The 16,017-nt window shown below is 40.7% G+C and overlaps 1 protein-coding gene across 1 annotated transcript in view; it reads right to left on the bottom strand.

Moving 5' to 3' along the window:
- Nucleotides 1-16,017, bottom strand: part of NEK11 (NIMA related kinase 11) — a 268,164-nt gene that overhangs the window by 201,775 nt on the left and 50,372 nt on the right. The window contains exon 3 of the mRNA XM_036761946.1: nt 1,814-1,979. Coding sequence (XP_036617841.1) covers nt 1,814-1,979 — 166 coding nt within the window. The remainder of the gene's footprint in view (nt 1-1,813; nt 1,980-16,017) is intronic.

The following is a 16,017-nucleotide window of genomic DNA, read 5'->3' as shown; positions in this document are numbered from 1 at the left end:
CTAGTCTGCCAGTGTGAAAAAACACATGGAACTGACATTAAAGGCAAAAATTCACCCACTAAGTAAATACCATTCAATGCCTATGAACTATTATGTTAAGTGGCTATGGAAACAGAGGTTTCCATAAAGGTAAACACCCATTAGGAATTGTTTGGGTTTAAAAACAAAGCAATGAACCCTTATTTTTTCTTTTTTCTTAAAAAAACACACTCTAGAACAAGGCCTACTTGCTAATTCCTGGCCACTTTCACACCAAGCCCCCCTCCACACTAGACATCATCTTTACTTCCCCCCCACCCCCCAGCAGAACCTAAAAGGGCCTCAAAACCAAATAACGATTCATTGCTTGGGAAGAGAATTTTTAGGCTAAGTTAACAAATGGTTGAAAATCATTATAAAAAAATACTCAAATATTTAACATAGAAGGCCATGGGCATTTCCACTTCATAAATGGATAAAAGAAGGCACAGAAGTGTTAAATGGGTAATGTTTCTGTAGGAAGAAAATGGGTAACTTATCTAAAGGAAAACTAAGGTTTTTGCTGGGCAAAATATAGTACCAAAACTATATTTTGCATCAAACTGACAGATACACATAATAAAGATAGGAATTTAGGCTAAAAGGATGGAAAACACCTAGCTTGCATCCTTTACAACCAAATCATCTTGGATTTTGGGAGTATAAAAGAGTGTGGAGAGTTAAGTTAAATAGTTCTCTTTAACAGGAGGTTTTGAGCTCCCAGGGAGTTAGAAAAGGATATATCTAACCTTTCCCTGAGGTTACTCCACCTGCTTTTTGTCAGCTGAGTGTGGTGGCTAGGACTAAAGAGCTTGCTGGCCTGACTCTACCTAGGAGAGGTTTTAGCCATCATACCCTAGCTGGCGGAAGCTGAGATGGCTTGGATGGCCCCAAAGAGATGAGCCCAGAAAATGGTGGCAAGAGAAAGGCTTAGAAGAGACACCGTGTCAAACAAGCAGTGGGCCCAATGAACCACTAGAGCAGTGTGGTCAGCAGAAATACCACACCCAGTGAGCCCAGAAGAACAAGCACCTGAGATACCTCAACCTAAGAAGAGCAGCATTAGGAATCACCAGAAGACACTGAGAGTTCTGCGTAATCAGAGATGTGAATTGGGTCTCTAAACATATTCCCCACACGTGGGCCCTTCATGCATGATCCCTTTGCAAGCATCTTCCCCACTGGTAACATGTATATTTATGTGAGAGTGTCCCTTAGGTGAATGGGGAGCAGGGGGATTTTCTATCGCAAATCCTACAAAGCTATTCATGAGTTAGAGTTTGAACTACCTGGGTCCTCTGGCTTGCTAGAGAAAAAGTAAATATCATTCGGTGCCCATAAACTATCATGCTGAGTGGTTGTGGACCCAGAAAGCACCTCAACCCCAGAGTAGTTATTCTGCGAGCCCTGTATATGAGAAGGGAATCCCACAGGTGCTATACATTCATTATCCCACATCACTGAATTCAAATTCACATGATATTACTGCGGGAACTGTTTGAGTTTAAAAAAAAATTAACTAGTTTCCTAAGGCATTCTCCTAACATTCAGCTACAATGATTCTCTTTAAGTAGCATATGATTTTAAGGAACCAAAAGAAGAAAACCCTCCCTTGAAACTTGTTAGCTTCCTAGAGGTCACTGCTCTACAGGTGTTCAGATCCATCCAAAGTCTGGTGCCCATGTTCCCAAGATGGCTTTGTTTGAGAGACTTTCTCCAGCAGGATGACTCCAGTCTGGTTTCCAATGGAGAAGAAATGTCCTTATCAGACTGCAGAATTAGCTCAACATCTTACCTCACAGTACTCAGTGATGATGCAGAAATTATCTCGTTCCACAAAGCTGGCATGAAACTTGACGATGGCTGGGTGGTCAAGTTTGGAGAGGAGCTGCGCTTCCAAGTTTGCCTGAACTGTTTCATTTGGCTTCAGGTCTCCAACAGATATTTCCTTCAAAACCTTTCTGCAGTGAAGGACAGAAGAGAAGAGGATAGGATGGCTAAGGGCATGGAATCAGTACACATCACACTGTATCAAAATGTGACAGTCATCCTGGTGACTCTAATGCCATGCAAATCAAAGGCAAGGATCACCGGCACACTCCTGAACCCCACACCTGTAGACCAAGGGCCATTCATTAGGTGCTTAAATTAGGCGCAGAATTGTTGGTGGAGCAATTTGGAATTATGCCCAAAGGGAAATAAAACTGTGCATACCCTTTGACTCAGTAATACCACTGCTAGGTCTGTATCCCAAAGAGTTCAAAGAGAAGGGGAAAAAACCTATTTGTACAAAAATATAGCAGCTTTTTGTGGTGGCAAAGAATTGGAACTTGGGGGATGATGTCCATCAATTGGGGAACGGCTGAACAAGTTGTGGTATATGAATGTAATGGAATACTATTATGCTAATAAGAAATGAAGAGCATGATGATTTCAGAAAAACTTGCAAGGACTTACATGAACTGATGAAAAGTAAAGACAGCAGAACTAGAACGTTGTACACAGTAACAGCAATACCGTATAATGATCAACTGTGAGTGACTTAGCTATTCTCAGCAATACAATGATCCAAGACAATTCCAGGGGACTCAAGATGAAAAATTCTATCTGCCTCCAGAGAAAGAACTGATGGAGTCTGAATGCAGATTGAAGCATACCATTTTTCACTTTATTTTTGTAGGGTTTTTTTTGGTCTGTGTTTTCTTTCACAACATGATTAATATGGAAATATGTTTTACATGAATGCATACGTATAACCTATACCAAATTGCCTACTGCCTCAGGGTGGGGAAAGAGGAGGGAAAGAATCTGGAATTTGAAATTTTTTAGATGAATGTTAAAATTGTTTTTACATGTAATTGGGAAAAATAAAATATTATTCATAGAAGAAAAAAATAAATTAGGGGCAGAAAACAAACAACTTCTGTTCTAAGATCAGAGCTCACATTCAAAATCAATAGTCTCTTAGTGACTCTCCCAGACTCTAAACTTTGCCTGTTTGTTTCACTCGACCCTAGCTAACTTACCCACCTTAAAGTCTGAGCCTTTCAACTCTGTCTTTTTCTCTAGTAGTCAATCCATTGTCTGCCCACAATTGTTAATGTCTAGATAGCCAGAGTCTCAATCCTGGCAAATTGTGGCCAGCCTGCTATTGACTGTTATTATACACTGTGTTTTAGTCTATAAAATGTTGAATTACAGTACAAATAGCAAAAATCCAAGAATGGAAAAGAGAGCTTATTTCCACGAACCCCACCAAAATTGATTTCTGCTTGCCATATAAGCCAAGAATTATGGCAGAGGTAAGGGTGACTCTAAGACAAAGTAATTTAGAAAGCCAACTTTTCAAAAGTTAATTTTAAGGCAGATTAAGATGATAGGACTACAAAGGATGAGTGCAGATAATTTTTTTAACCATAATCTTGCCCTGAGATTCTGTGCTGTATGTAAGGCAAATCTACTTGTTTCATACTTCTAAACCAATACAAGTTGGATTCTCTACCTAATGTCAGTGGAACCCAATACCACCAAATACCCAGACTCTACTGAAAAAGATAACAGAAGAACTAGACATTTTGTTAGAGATCCTAGCATATGACTGCCAAGTCAACAAAGATTCGTTAAGCACCTATCATGTATCAAGCACTGCGCTAAGTGCTGGGGGAATGTATAGGAAATAAAACAGCATTAGCTCCGGCTGCTCTCAAGATCAAAAGGAACCTGGTAGAAGTCATCTGGTCCAACTTCTCCCCTTGCCTGGTTTCTCCCATTGCCCTATTACAGATGAGGCAACCGAGTCACGGAATCACATAGGTAGCCAGTAGCAGAGCCAGGTTTCCAAACCAGGTCCTATAATTCTAGGTTCAGAAATTCCCCAGGAAGAGAAGGGGAAATCATTTTTTTTACTCTGATCACGTAGGATGTCCCCCACAAAGTCCAAACAGGTAGATGATGGATTCCCTATTCATGTTGAAGGTTTCCAAATGCTCCTATTTGCCAAAGAGATTGTGCTAATTGCAAAGAATGGCAGAAACACTACAAAGTCTCCTTGGTGAAACTCACAATAATCTGAAGTTGGTTTAAAGAGTCATGCCAGAAAAATTCCTCAAGGAGCTGTGATTTTACCAGCCCAGGCACTCCTTCCATCAAGAAAAACCATAAGTCCAACTATGCTTCAGTAGATAGATGGTCTTTGTTGAGTTGCTGTTACCAAAAGTTCATCACCCCACAGACTACCCAGTGACAGCCTCATTTCTTTAGAGTCAATAAAACCATATCTGTTTTTGAAATCAAACCATTTGATAATGAAAGGAGAACTTAGCACAACAGGAGCCAACTAGACAATGGTGAAGATTATAGGGTGGCTCTCAATGGGGGGGGGGGGCAGCCATTACTAAGGCTACCAAATGCAAATTAGTCCTCATAAATTTAAAGGAACTCCTCAAAACCAAAGCAGGGATATTAAATGAAACTCTTCATAAAGTAGAATAGGCATGTCTTGGGGTATGGCTATTTTTCATTTTTATCTTTGTGGCCCTAGTACCTGGCATGGCAATTTGCATCCATACAAATTGAGGTGGAAGTTCCCACCACCTCATCAGATCACTGCCCATCCTGACCCCTGCACCCTGGGCACCTTTTGTCCATTCCCTTCAGTAAGCTCACTACCAGGATTCCACCCAATTTGCCGAGAGACCCTCCCCAATTCTTCCTGGAATCTCAAGAATGCTAGGAGAGGCCCCAGCTATCATCCCATTACCTAGCCCTGGACCAAGGGGTAGTATGTTTTCTTTATCACTCATACATCATTCTATTTCATCTTTGAAGTTCTCATGTTAAGTGTTAAAGCTAACTTACATTCAACAATCTGCCTCTCCACTGCCCTCTGTAGGATACTTTTTTAATTTTTCAGAGATTTCACTTCTTCCATCATTCATAGTTAGACAACAAACCCAACAGAATACCTCATCCTTTCCTGCTTCTTTGTAGAGGTGGGATAGAGTGGGGTGTCTATGAGTGTGGAACACTACACATAATGGCAGACATTTTCATTATGTCAATTAGTTCTGAGGAACCCATTCCTTTTGTTATCATTTTATTATTTATTTTATTGTTTCTTAATTGTTTTATTATTTCTATTCTTTTATTTGAGGAACCCTCTCTTCTGTTCTTTGCTACGAGACATAGCTCTCTGGGATTCAGAGCAGAAGAAATGATGTTTTGTGAAATGCAGATGCCATAAAACCAAAACATATCAATAACATTTTAAAAAATAATAATAAAAAAAGAAAATTTGCTTCTGGGAGGATATTGGGGTCATTAAAGGGATCATACAATTTCTTAAAGGCAGTCTTCCCCCCTAGTTAATCCTAGACCCAAATCCCAATTGTCCAACCTAATGCATAGTAATAAATATTTGTTGAACACAATTGAATTCTTTCTTGCTATGGTAGCTAATGCAGAATACCTTTTTCTTCTTGGGATGGAAATGGGTTCTAAAGCAGTGCTAACTTGGCTAGGGGTGGTCCTCAAGGGGATAGATATATGGTCCATTATCATTTCCATTCTACAGAAAGAATGTGCTATCAAGAAATTGGGCAAAATGATAAAATGCTGATTTTGATTATTATATGTACAAAATGGAGCCTGTAATCATCTGTATCTCTCACCATATATTTATATACATAATTATGATTTTCAGTAACTACCTGTAAAGCAAAAATAACATCTTCATATCGTTCTTTTTCCTCTTCAAGTAATTGGCTGCTGCCCATTGTTGCATAGTTGTAAAAGTCACAGGAGCGAAACAAAACAATACAAAACCTTTTACAAGCTAAAGACACTCTCCTGACATTCAGGAACAAACACAGTAAAACCCCATATGATAGCTTCCTTCCAAACATCAATTACCGAGTAACAGACCATGAATTTTTACATATAGTTGCCTGAACCCATCTGGCAGCCTGATGATAAAGCATAAATTCAGATTTGTCTGCAGCTTTTCAGATTGGGTTAGTGCCATCAAGACCAGGGATATCTGTTGTAATCCTCTCCGACTGACACCAGGGCAGTCTGCCTTCCTCCTCACAAAGCTTGTCACTTTGCAAAGCTGACAGTCAGTCTCCTCCATTATAGATTGCTTCATATTAGATGTGCAGAAGCCAAAGCCAGAAATAAAAACTTGACGCGTCAAGGATAGCTTGTCATTGGCTCAGTGACTGATCTTTGGTAACACAACAAATGTTGATCAAAAATGCAACTGCTTGGGAGAAACTTTATGCCAACAGTAAAAGGAGGCTTCCAGACAACACACTTGGAGCATGGAGCCCTCTATATTTTTTTTCCTTTCTGATTTAAAAAAAAAAAAGTCTAGTTTTGTTCCAATACCCTAGTTTTTCTGTTTGAAAGTGGCAAGATGACAAATTCCATAAAGTACTTTGGAAATCAATGGATTGCGAATTTTTCTTCCTTGAAATCCAGTTTCTAATTTTAAATCCACATAACCAGCACTTAAGACAGTGCTTGGCACATGCTAGCTGCATAAATAAGTGTGTATTGATCATTGTTTATTGTTTATTGATTAGTGTTTGTTGATTGATATCATCACCATCAATCAACAAGCATTTATTAAGCACTAGTTGTGTGCCAGGTACTGTGCTCATCATCATCATGAATCAAACAGAATTTATTAATTGTCTAATATCTGCCAGGTATAGCTGCTTATAATCGTCATCATCATTGATCAACAATCGATTAGGAACTTCATTGCTGTCCAGTCATTTCAGTCACTTTTGACTCTTCATGGCCCCAGATGGGGTCTTCTTGGCAAAGATACTGGAGTGGTTTGCCATTTCCTTCTCCAGCTCATTTTACAGATGAGGAAGTGAAGCAAACACAGTTAAGTGACTTATCTAGAGCCACACAGCCAGTAAGAATCTAAGGCTGGATTTGAACTCAGGAAGATGAGTCTTCCTGACTTCAGGCATGACACTCTATCCACTGTACCACCTAGCTGCCCTAAGAATCTTCTGTGTGCCAAATATTGTTCTATCATAAAGCAACAAGCATTTATTAAGTGCCACCTGTGTGCCAGGTATCGTACTCATGACTATCATCCAGCTGCAAGGCTTTTCTCTCATGTAATAGTATGGATCTCCATTGAATACTCCTCTGATGATGACTGAAGAGCCTGGAAATAAGACCTATGAGGAAACTTACAAGAATAATAGCTAATATCAATCACTAACGTTCATATGGTGCCTACTGTGTGCCGGGCACTGTGCTAAGCACTCTACAAACTTTGTCTCATGTCACCCTCACAACGAGCTTGGGAGGTAGGCAGCCTCATTTTACAGATGAGGAACCAGGACGACCCAGCCTGGGGAGAATACCGAGGAATGGGAGAAGAGTCCTTCATCCCCCGACTTTATGTGAAGGAAACGTGGGCAGGGAGGAAGGCAGACCAAAAGTGAATACGCTCCCTTTTTCTCCCCAAGAGAATGTAAGATCCCTGGAGGAAGGGCCTGTTTTTCCTTCTGTTGCTGAATCCTAGACAGCTAGATGGCACAACGTGTGGCCAGAGCCAGACCTGGCATCAAGAGGGCCCAAGGTCAAATCCAAACTCAGACACTTACTAGCTATGTGAACCTGGGCAAGTCACTTAACCTCTAGGCCTGCCAGGGTTTCCATAAAATGGAAATACACAATAGCACCTACTCCCAGGATTGTAGTGAGGATAAAATGAGATACCTGTAAAGTGCTTTACAAACCTCAGAATGCCATGTAAATGCCATTATCATTACTGTTGTGGCTATGCCCGGTACCTCCCACGGCACTCGGCGCTCTGTCCATTGTAGCTGCTTAATAAATGTTAATTGAATTGTATAGTACAAGCTCCTTTTCAAAAGATTTTTAATAAAATAAATGTTTGTCCAGCTAGCAGGCAAACAACTGATCTAAATGACTTACATACAGCCACCTCTTTGATGAATAATGGTCTATGCCCCTATAATTTAATAGTATGTGGAAATTTGATTTTTCTAAATTTATTTCTTAAAAGTTAAACTTTACCATAGCTCAGTGAGATAAAGGGCTTATTTTCCCCAATGGCACCTATTGACGTGGTAAAGAAATATTCTTTGGGTTGATATATGATACTGATAAAGAAAATCATATAAATTCCTGGGCTCCGAAAGCCAATTTTCTTTCCTCTCTGACTGTAAACACTTTAAAATAATTTCTTTATCCCTAGCACTTAGCACAGGGCTGGCACATAGTAGGCCCTTAATAAATGTTTGTTAGGTCTCTCTGACTCTGAACATAAGAGAAGAAATAAACAACTTCAATGAACTAAAATTCATTTTGTGTTCTTCTCTTTCCATCCCCTCCAATACACTTTTACTGATGAAGAGTTTAGAGATCCCAGAATTCCTGGTTGCCTTCTTCCTTAGGGAGGAATGATGTACTGAATTAGTCAACAAGCTAAGATCACAGAGGCTAGCCCGGCTGTAAAATGCATTGTTTCCACATTTCAGCTACAATTGGAGATAGGGACACTAAGCCCCCCCAAGCCTCTTCACACAGTTTCCAAATCTCAAGGATCAGAAAATCTATTTCAAATGAAAAGGGGCTTCTCAGATTGATCTGATTTTGCCTCGGAGGGTTGAAGTCTTAAACGATGCTACATCCTATCAATCCATTAACAGGGACACATTTAGGGTCAGGATGTTGATTCCAACCATTGGCATGGATATTCCATTGGCATCTCAAACTCATGATGTCCAAGACAAAATTTATTATCTTTTCCTTACCTCCAACCTGTTCCTCCTCCAAAAGCCTCCATTTGCTGAGGGCAACAACATTTTTTTTCCCATCACCTACATTCATAGCTTTATGGTCCTTTTTGATTGTCTCCCCTCTCTCAACCCACACATCTAACATCAATCACTTGTCTTGTTGATTTTCAACTCCAAAATAGCTCCCGTATCTATGTCCTTTCCATTTACAAAGTACCACTGTAGGTCTCACCTCCATTGAACTTCATTCAACTGTTTTAGAAAGTCTCCTGGACTCCAATCTTTCTCCTTACCAACACATCCTTGATAAAGCTTTCAGAATGCCTTTCCTAAAGCAAAGGTCTGGTCATTTCAACATTCTATGCAGAAACCATCAGCGGCTCCATATTGTCTTTAGGATAAAATTCAAACTCCTCTGAGTCTGGTCCTCCATAATCTGGCTACAACCTACCTTCACATCATTCCTGTCAAAGGCAGTTCTAGTGCCCACACTCTCCTACCTCAGATTCAGTGTTGGATTGTATGGAGACCCTCACAAGTCATTCAGCAGTTAACAAGAGGAAATTTACTTTGCCCTAACACAGCAAGGCTAAGCAACAAGGATACGATGGTCCTTGGCTTCTCTCATCTAACTCCATGTTGAACTGCATCTGGTCATAAGAAAAGGATTTGGCAACTCGTGCGGTCTTCAGAAATCCACCAAGTAGGAGAGGCCCCAACTGCAAATGTATGGAACTTTTTATGCCCTTGGGTAATCGGGAAGCAGCATCAGGAAAATGGGCCAATCATATCCTGGCACCATTTTGTCTCCTCTTAGAGAAAACTCACGAGATAGAAAGAGGAGGGGAGGGACTAACCTAATGTTGTGAGAAGATAATGATAGATATTGGTCTTATCACAACCCCTACATGCACTCTACATCCCAGCCAAAGGGCACCATTAATTGTCCTCGTCTCCACCCCTCTCCCCACCCCCTGCCTTTAACACTTCATCTCCCATGCATTTGCAAGAGCCTTCCCTTTGACCAGGAGGGCAGGCTCAGCTCAGGTGCTATTTCTATGAAGCCTTCTGGATTCCCCCAGTTGTTGGTTCTTCATCCCTCCTTAGACTATCTCACTTTTATTTACCTGCGTAGGTGCTGGAAGCTCCTAGACGGCAGAGCCTACTTTGCTTTTCTCTTTGTGTCCACAGCCCCAAACACCAGCCATTGCTCATAACAGGAATTTAATGTTTGTTGAATTGGAGGTATTTTCAAAAGATCAATCTATAATAAACACATAATTCTATTTCCCATTTGTTCCTTCCTCCTTTCATCCATACTCAACTTTAGTAGGACACAAACAAAAGAGGATTTTGTCTTACATTTAATGTTCTTTATCTACCATGCCACACTGTCTCTCACTTCATTTATATATTTGGATAAATAGCTTAGACGGAGCAATATCAAGACCATTATTGAGTGATAAAGCTATGAATCAACCGTGGCCTACAACATATGCTCTTTCATATAATTCCAAAGCATGTTATTTATTTTCCAATGTCATTAGCTGATATCACTCAAGGTTATTCGGAGGTGATATGCAATGAATTATAAAAATGAGCAAAGTGATTCTCATTTGGGAATCTGTGATTTGACAGAGCAATGCCAAAAATTCAATAGTGTTTATATCACATGCCAGTACAGCATATGAAATTATGCTGATTGCCTTTTTTAAAGTATTTTAAGGGATCAAAAGGTACACAGTAAATGGAAATTTCAGCCATGGAAGGAGTGACAATGAACCATAAACTGAATGAATCAGAAACACCTAATAATCATGTCATTCCCAAAATTTCACTCTGCTGAGATATGCAGAATCTGCTCAGCGCCATGTCCCTAGGCTTAACGCAGAGCTGAGAACCCATGAGAGGCACCCTGTTAGGTGAATGAAGTTGGGTAGCCACAGCCCGTGAAAGCACAGTATTGACTTCATCATGAACCATATCCAAACCTAGTTCAGAAAGTGGAGGGAGGGCAGAGAGGGTGATTTAGATATATTTAGAATCCTCAGAGAAAGGTAGGAAGGAGGAAAGGTACATATATACACATTTTAGTTCCTTTTGCAGAAAAAAAAATTTAAAGGGATAGCCCACCATATTATTTTAGAATCTAAAAGGGACATGAAAGATTGCTAATAAACCAGCTGCTAAAACTACAGAAAGCTACCTTGCAAATACGTGTTCACTTTGCATTTCATGCATCTCTTGCACAAAAAAATAACTATTATTCCCTTCTTTTCTCATGCCACAGATTGAATAGAGCTTCAAGACTTCTCTTGGTGAAGGTGTTTAATAAATGTTTGATTAATGAATGACTGAATGATGAAGCTAATAAAGGCTCATTTAATATAGTGGATGACCAGTGGTACAAAGGAAAAGAGTGGGTGAACTCAGAGAACCAAGACCCAAGTTAAAATGCTGGCTCTTCCATTTAATAGCTAGGCGACCTTGGATGAGGTTTCATCATCTGTAAAACGAAGGGGTTGAACTAGGTGCTCTAAAGTCTCTTCCAACTCTAGACCTATGGTGCTGTGGTCCCATGGGGCAGCTGGTAAATGAATGGGTCCTTGAAGATCAGGTAGTCTGACCTCCCAAGGAACGCATCAATCCTCTTCTAAGAAGGGAGTGTGGGGGCAGTGATGGGGCATAATCAAGAGGTAGAATGGGCTAACATAAAGAGAGTAGCGCACTGGGAGCAAGATTACTGGAGTTCTAGTCCTGACTCTGCCTCTGAGTAGCTGTGGGACATGAGGCAAGTCACAACCTCTCTAGCCTTCGGGTTCCTTATCTGGAAGCCTTGTGGGTCTTCTAGCCATCCCCGCCCCCCACCTCCTTTCTATGCAGGCATCCCCTCCACAAGAGGTATTTGGTCAGCCAACCTCGGCTTAAGCATTTCCAAAGATGAGAACTCAAAAGCTAATGAAGCAACCCATTCTATTTTTAGACATTACCAATTGTCAGACACTTCTCTTTGCTACTGTCATTCAGTCACGTCCTACACTTCATGTCCCCAAAGGCCTTAGCATACCAAGTCCTTCTAACCTCCACTATCTCTCAAAGTCTGTCCAAGTTCACCTCCGTTGTTTCCATGCCACTATTCACTCATCTCATCCTCTGCCATCCCCTTCTCCTTTTGCCTTCTATCTTCCCCAACATTAGGGTCTTTTCCAATGAGTCCCGTCTTGTTATGTGGCCAAAGTATTTAAGCTTTGGTATTTGTCCTTCCAATGAATAGGCTGAATTGATTTCCTTAAGTACTGACAGATTCACCCTTGCTGTTCAAGGGATTCTTAAAAGTCCTCTCCAGCACCACAATTTCAAAGTATCAATTTTGCAGCACTCAGCTTTCTTTATAATCCAACTCTCGCAGACATCATCTTTTAGGATTTTTAAATAGTTTAGCTGGAATTCCATCACCTCCATTAGCCTTACCGTTAGCAATGCTTCCTAAAGCCCACTTGACTTCATTCTCCAGGATGTCTGTCTCTAGAACAATAACCACACAACTGTGGTTATGAGTGATGTTAAGATTCTTCTTCTATGGTTCTTCTGTATTTTCTTACCACCTCTTCTTGATCTCTTTGATTTATAAGTCCCTAACATTTTTATCTTTTAACACACCTTTTTTTTGACTGAGCAATGAATTTCTTTCTTTTTGAAATTTTATTTATTTTTAGTTTACAACATTCAGTTCCCCAAGTTTTTGAGTTTCAAATTTTCTCCCCTTCCCTCTTCTCCCCCCTACCCACCCAAGACAGCATGCAATCTGAAATCTCCACACTAAACATATTTTCACAATAGTCAAGTTGTAAAGAATTATAATCAATGGAATGAACCACGAGAAAGAAGAAACAAAGCAGAAACAAAAAAAGGGAGCAAATAGTTTGCTTCAATCTGCATTCAGACTACGTAATTGTTTCTCTGGATGTGAATTGCTTTTTCCATCATGAGTCTTTTGGAGTTGTCTTATAACCTTGCATTGCTGAGAAGAGTAACATGCCTGTTTTTGCATGAAACACTCTCTTGATATCTCTACTTTTCTTGAAGAGATTTCTTGCCTTTCTCATTCTATTGTTTTCTTCTATTTCTTTACATTGCTTATTTAAGAAAATCTTCTGTCAAAAGATAAAAATAACATTGTTGAAAAAAAGGGTTTGCTGTGACCAGTGAGTTACCTTGACAAAACTCTATTAGTCTCTGGCCTGCTTCATTTTGTACTCCAACGCCAAGCTTGCTTATCATTCCAATCACCTTTTGATTTCCTACTTCAGCATTCCAATCCTCTAAGATGAATATGACATCTTTTTTGATCCTATTTCTAGAAGATGTCTTAGGTCTTCACAGAACTGACCAATTTTGGCCTCTTTGGCATCAGTGGTTGGGACATAGGCTTGTATTGCTGTGATGTTGAATGGGTTTGCCTTGGATTCAAACAGATACCATTCTGTCATTTTTGAGATCGTACCCCAGCAGTGTTTTTTTCACCCATGTATTGACTATGAGAGCTACTCCATTTCTTCTAAGGGATTCTTGTCAACAGTAGTATATGCAGTGATCACCTGAATTAAATCCACCCATTCCCATCCATTTAAGTTTGTTGATAGCCAAGATGTTGGTGTTTAATCTCTCCACCTCTTGGTTTGACCACATCCAGCTTGCCTTGGTTCATAGATTTCACATTCCAGATTTCTGCACAATGTCAATGGCTGCCACATCAGATTTTCTTTCACAGCTGAGTGTCCTTTTGGTTTTGGCTCAGCCACTCCACTCTTTATAGACCTACTTGAAGTTTTCCTCTGCTCTTCCCCAATAGCGTTCTGGACACCTTCCAACCTCTTCCAGTGCCATCTCTTTCATCATTTTAATATTGTCCATGGGGGTTTCTTGGCAAAGATACTGGAGTGGTTTGCCATTTCCTTCTCCAGACCTTCTGTCTGAATCCTCCACTATGACCTGTCCATCTTGGGTAACCTTGCACAGTATAGCTCACATTTGAGCTAAACAAGCTCCTCTACCATGACAAGGCAATGATCTAGGAGGAGATAACATCTTATGCTGGATCAAAATCTACTCCCTTGTAAATTCCACCCATTGATCCCAATTCTCTTCTCTGCAGAATAAGTCTAATAAGTCTAATCCTTTTTTGATACTACCTCTGGCAGGAATGGGGAGTCCATGGGCAGGAGCAGATCAAATCTGTCTTATTCATTTTACCAGCTGATTTTCTAAATTCTAAAATCTCAAAGTCCCCTGGCCCCCTCATCCTAAGGTGAAATATTTTAAAAGTACATAACTTGCACATGCTTCTGGCCACAATTTCCACTAACAATATCTTATCTGTCATACTTTCACAGTCTTTCTGCTACATGAATTTAATCATTTCTGTTGTAAATTCTTTAATGTAAGTAGGAGCCCTTTTTCGCAGTTTTCTGAAAAGTGTCTCGGATAAGATTTAGTCTATATTCAAGTGTCTCTGTTCAGTTCTAAGATTATATTAGCTTTTTTGGCAGTGTCCCCAGGGCACCGTGGGCATATATTGATGGAGCTTACTGTGTGGTAGAAATATGATGAGCTACATGACCTTGGGTAAGTCCTTTAATTTCTCCTGACCCTGGTTTCCTCATTTGTATTGCTATTGTTTGGGACCAATGACCTCAGGAGGGTGACGTCTTGACTTGCAAGTGTATGAGGGAAAAGGAACCCTCAACTTTCTAATTCTAAAGTTATGACTCTAAGAACCAAACCCTACCCCCCCACACACAAAAATTAACATTAAACTAGGTCTCCCCTATCTCAGATTTGTTGTCCCTGTTCTGCAAAATTAAGTATCCCTGTTAATTGTGGAAGAAGTAACACCAACATGGCAAGCAATCAAATAAGGGAATTTTTTCTTTTCCTACTTGGTGTTCATAAAAATAATTCATTAGAATTAACTAGAAAAACAGTGCCATTATATAACAATGAGATGGTATTGTCTTTAAATGTTTTTTAATTATGATATTCTCGTCAATATCCTTTGCCAGTTCACAAAATTCAGAATTATTCTAATGACCGGAATCAACCCCAGTGGGTGCTGCTGCTCACATATAAGCCTCTTGTGCTATGTTTTGGGAGAATGAATGCAGGGTCCCCACCATATCTCAGAACTACTTGTGGGAAGAAGGGACCCCAAATAGAGCACCTTGTTGCCCCTAAGAGGAGAGTGTCACTGCAAGCAACTTTAGCGTATTTACTCCAGTGGAATATTTATATATGTCTTAGTTAATTATCTAAAAGGTTCAGCTACGTAATACATGTTTTGTGTCAAAATGTTCAGCTATTTGGAGGAGGAGAAGAGAAAAAGCATCAGTTCTCCTTAGAAACAAGAGTACTGATATTACATACTGATGATCATCAGAGCTCCTGGAACATAATTTGAGAGCCACTGGAATGATCTAAATATTTTGTTTATGTCCACAATGCAATTAAAGAGTGACCAGGTTGGGGGGGGGGGGCGAGGTAGAGCCAAGATGGTGACTGGAAGGCAGGGACTTGCTTAAGCTCTCCCCCAAATCCCTCCAAACACATGTAAAAATGGCTCTGAACAAATTCTAGAGCTGCAGAACCCGCAAAATAGCAGAGGGAAACAGGTCTCCAGCGCAGGACAGCCTGGATGGTTGCTGGGAAGGGTCTATCGCACAGTGCTGGGAGCAGAGCACAGCCCACCATGGGCTGCACCAGGACAGACCAGACCAGGAATCAGCTGGCAGAACAGGGCGTAGTGCCCTGAATCAGTTAGCTGTGGCAGTTACAAGACTTCTCAACCCACAAACACCAAAGAGCAGGTTAGTGGGAAACTGCGGAATCAAGTTGAGACCAGTCGGGCCACCAGCCCTAGGGGTGGCGGAGGTGGTGGTGGTGGTGGTAGCAGCAGCAGGAAGCTCCTGAGGCTGCTTCCAGAGCTCTAGCATCAGCTGCTTCCCAAGTCCCTGGCTCACATTGTGGGAAGAATCTAGTAGCAGATCAGAGCAGGAGTGCAAGGAGCACTTTGTGGGCACAAAGGAAGGTTCTCTTGCTGTGCCCTGCTTGGATCTGGACTGCGATCCTGGTTGGCAGTTCTTGGGGGAGGAGGAGCACTGCTGTGACAGAGCTTGGGGTGATGGTGGAGTAGAAGTAGCTCTGAAAA

The sequence above is a fragment of the Trichosurus vulpecula genome, chromosome 5 (genome assembly GCF_011100635.1).
Source record: "Trichosurus vulpecula isolate mTriVul1 chromosome 5, mTriVul1.pri, whole genome shotgun sequence".
NCBI classification, from domain to species: domain Eukaryota; kingdom Metazoa; phylum Chordata; class Mammalia; order Diprotodontia; family Phalangeridae; genus Trichosurus; species Trichosurus vulpecula.
The sequence above is the reverse complement of the archived record's forward strand: the minus strand, read 5'-3'. Positions and strand labels throughout refer to the sequence as shown.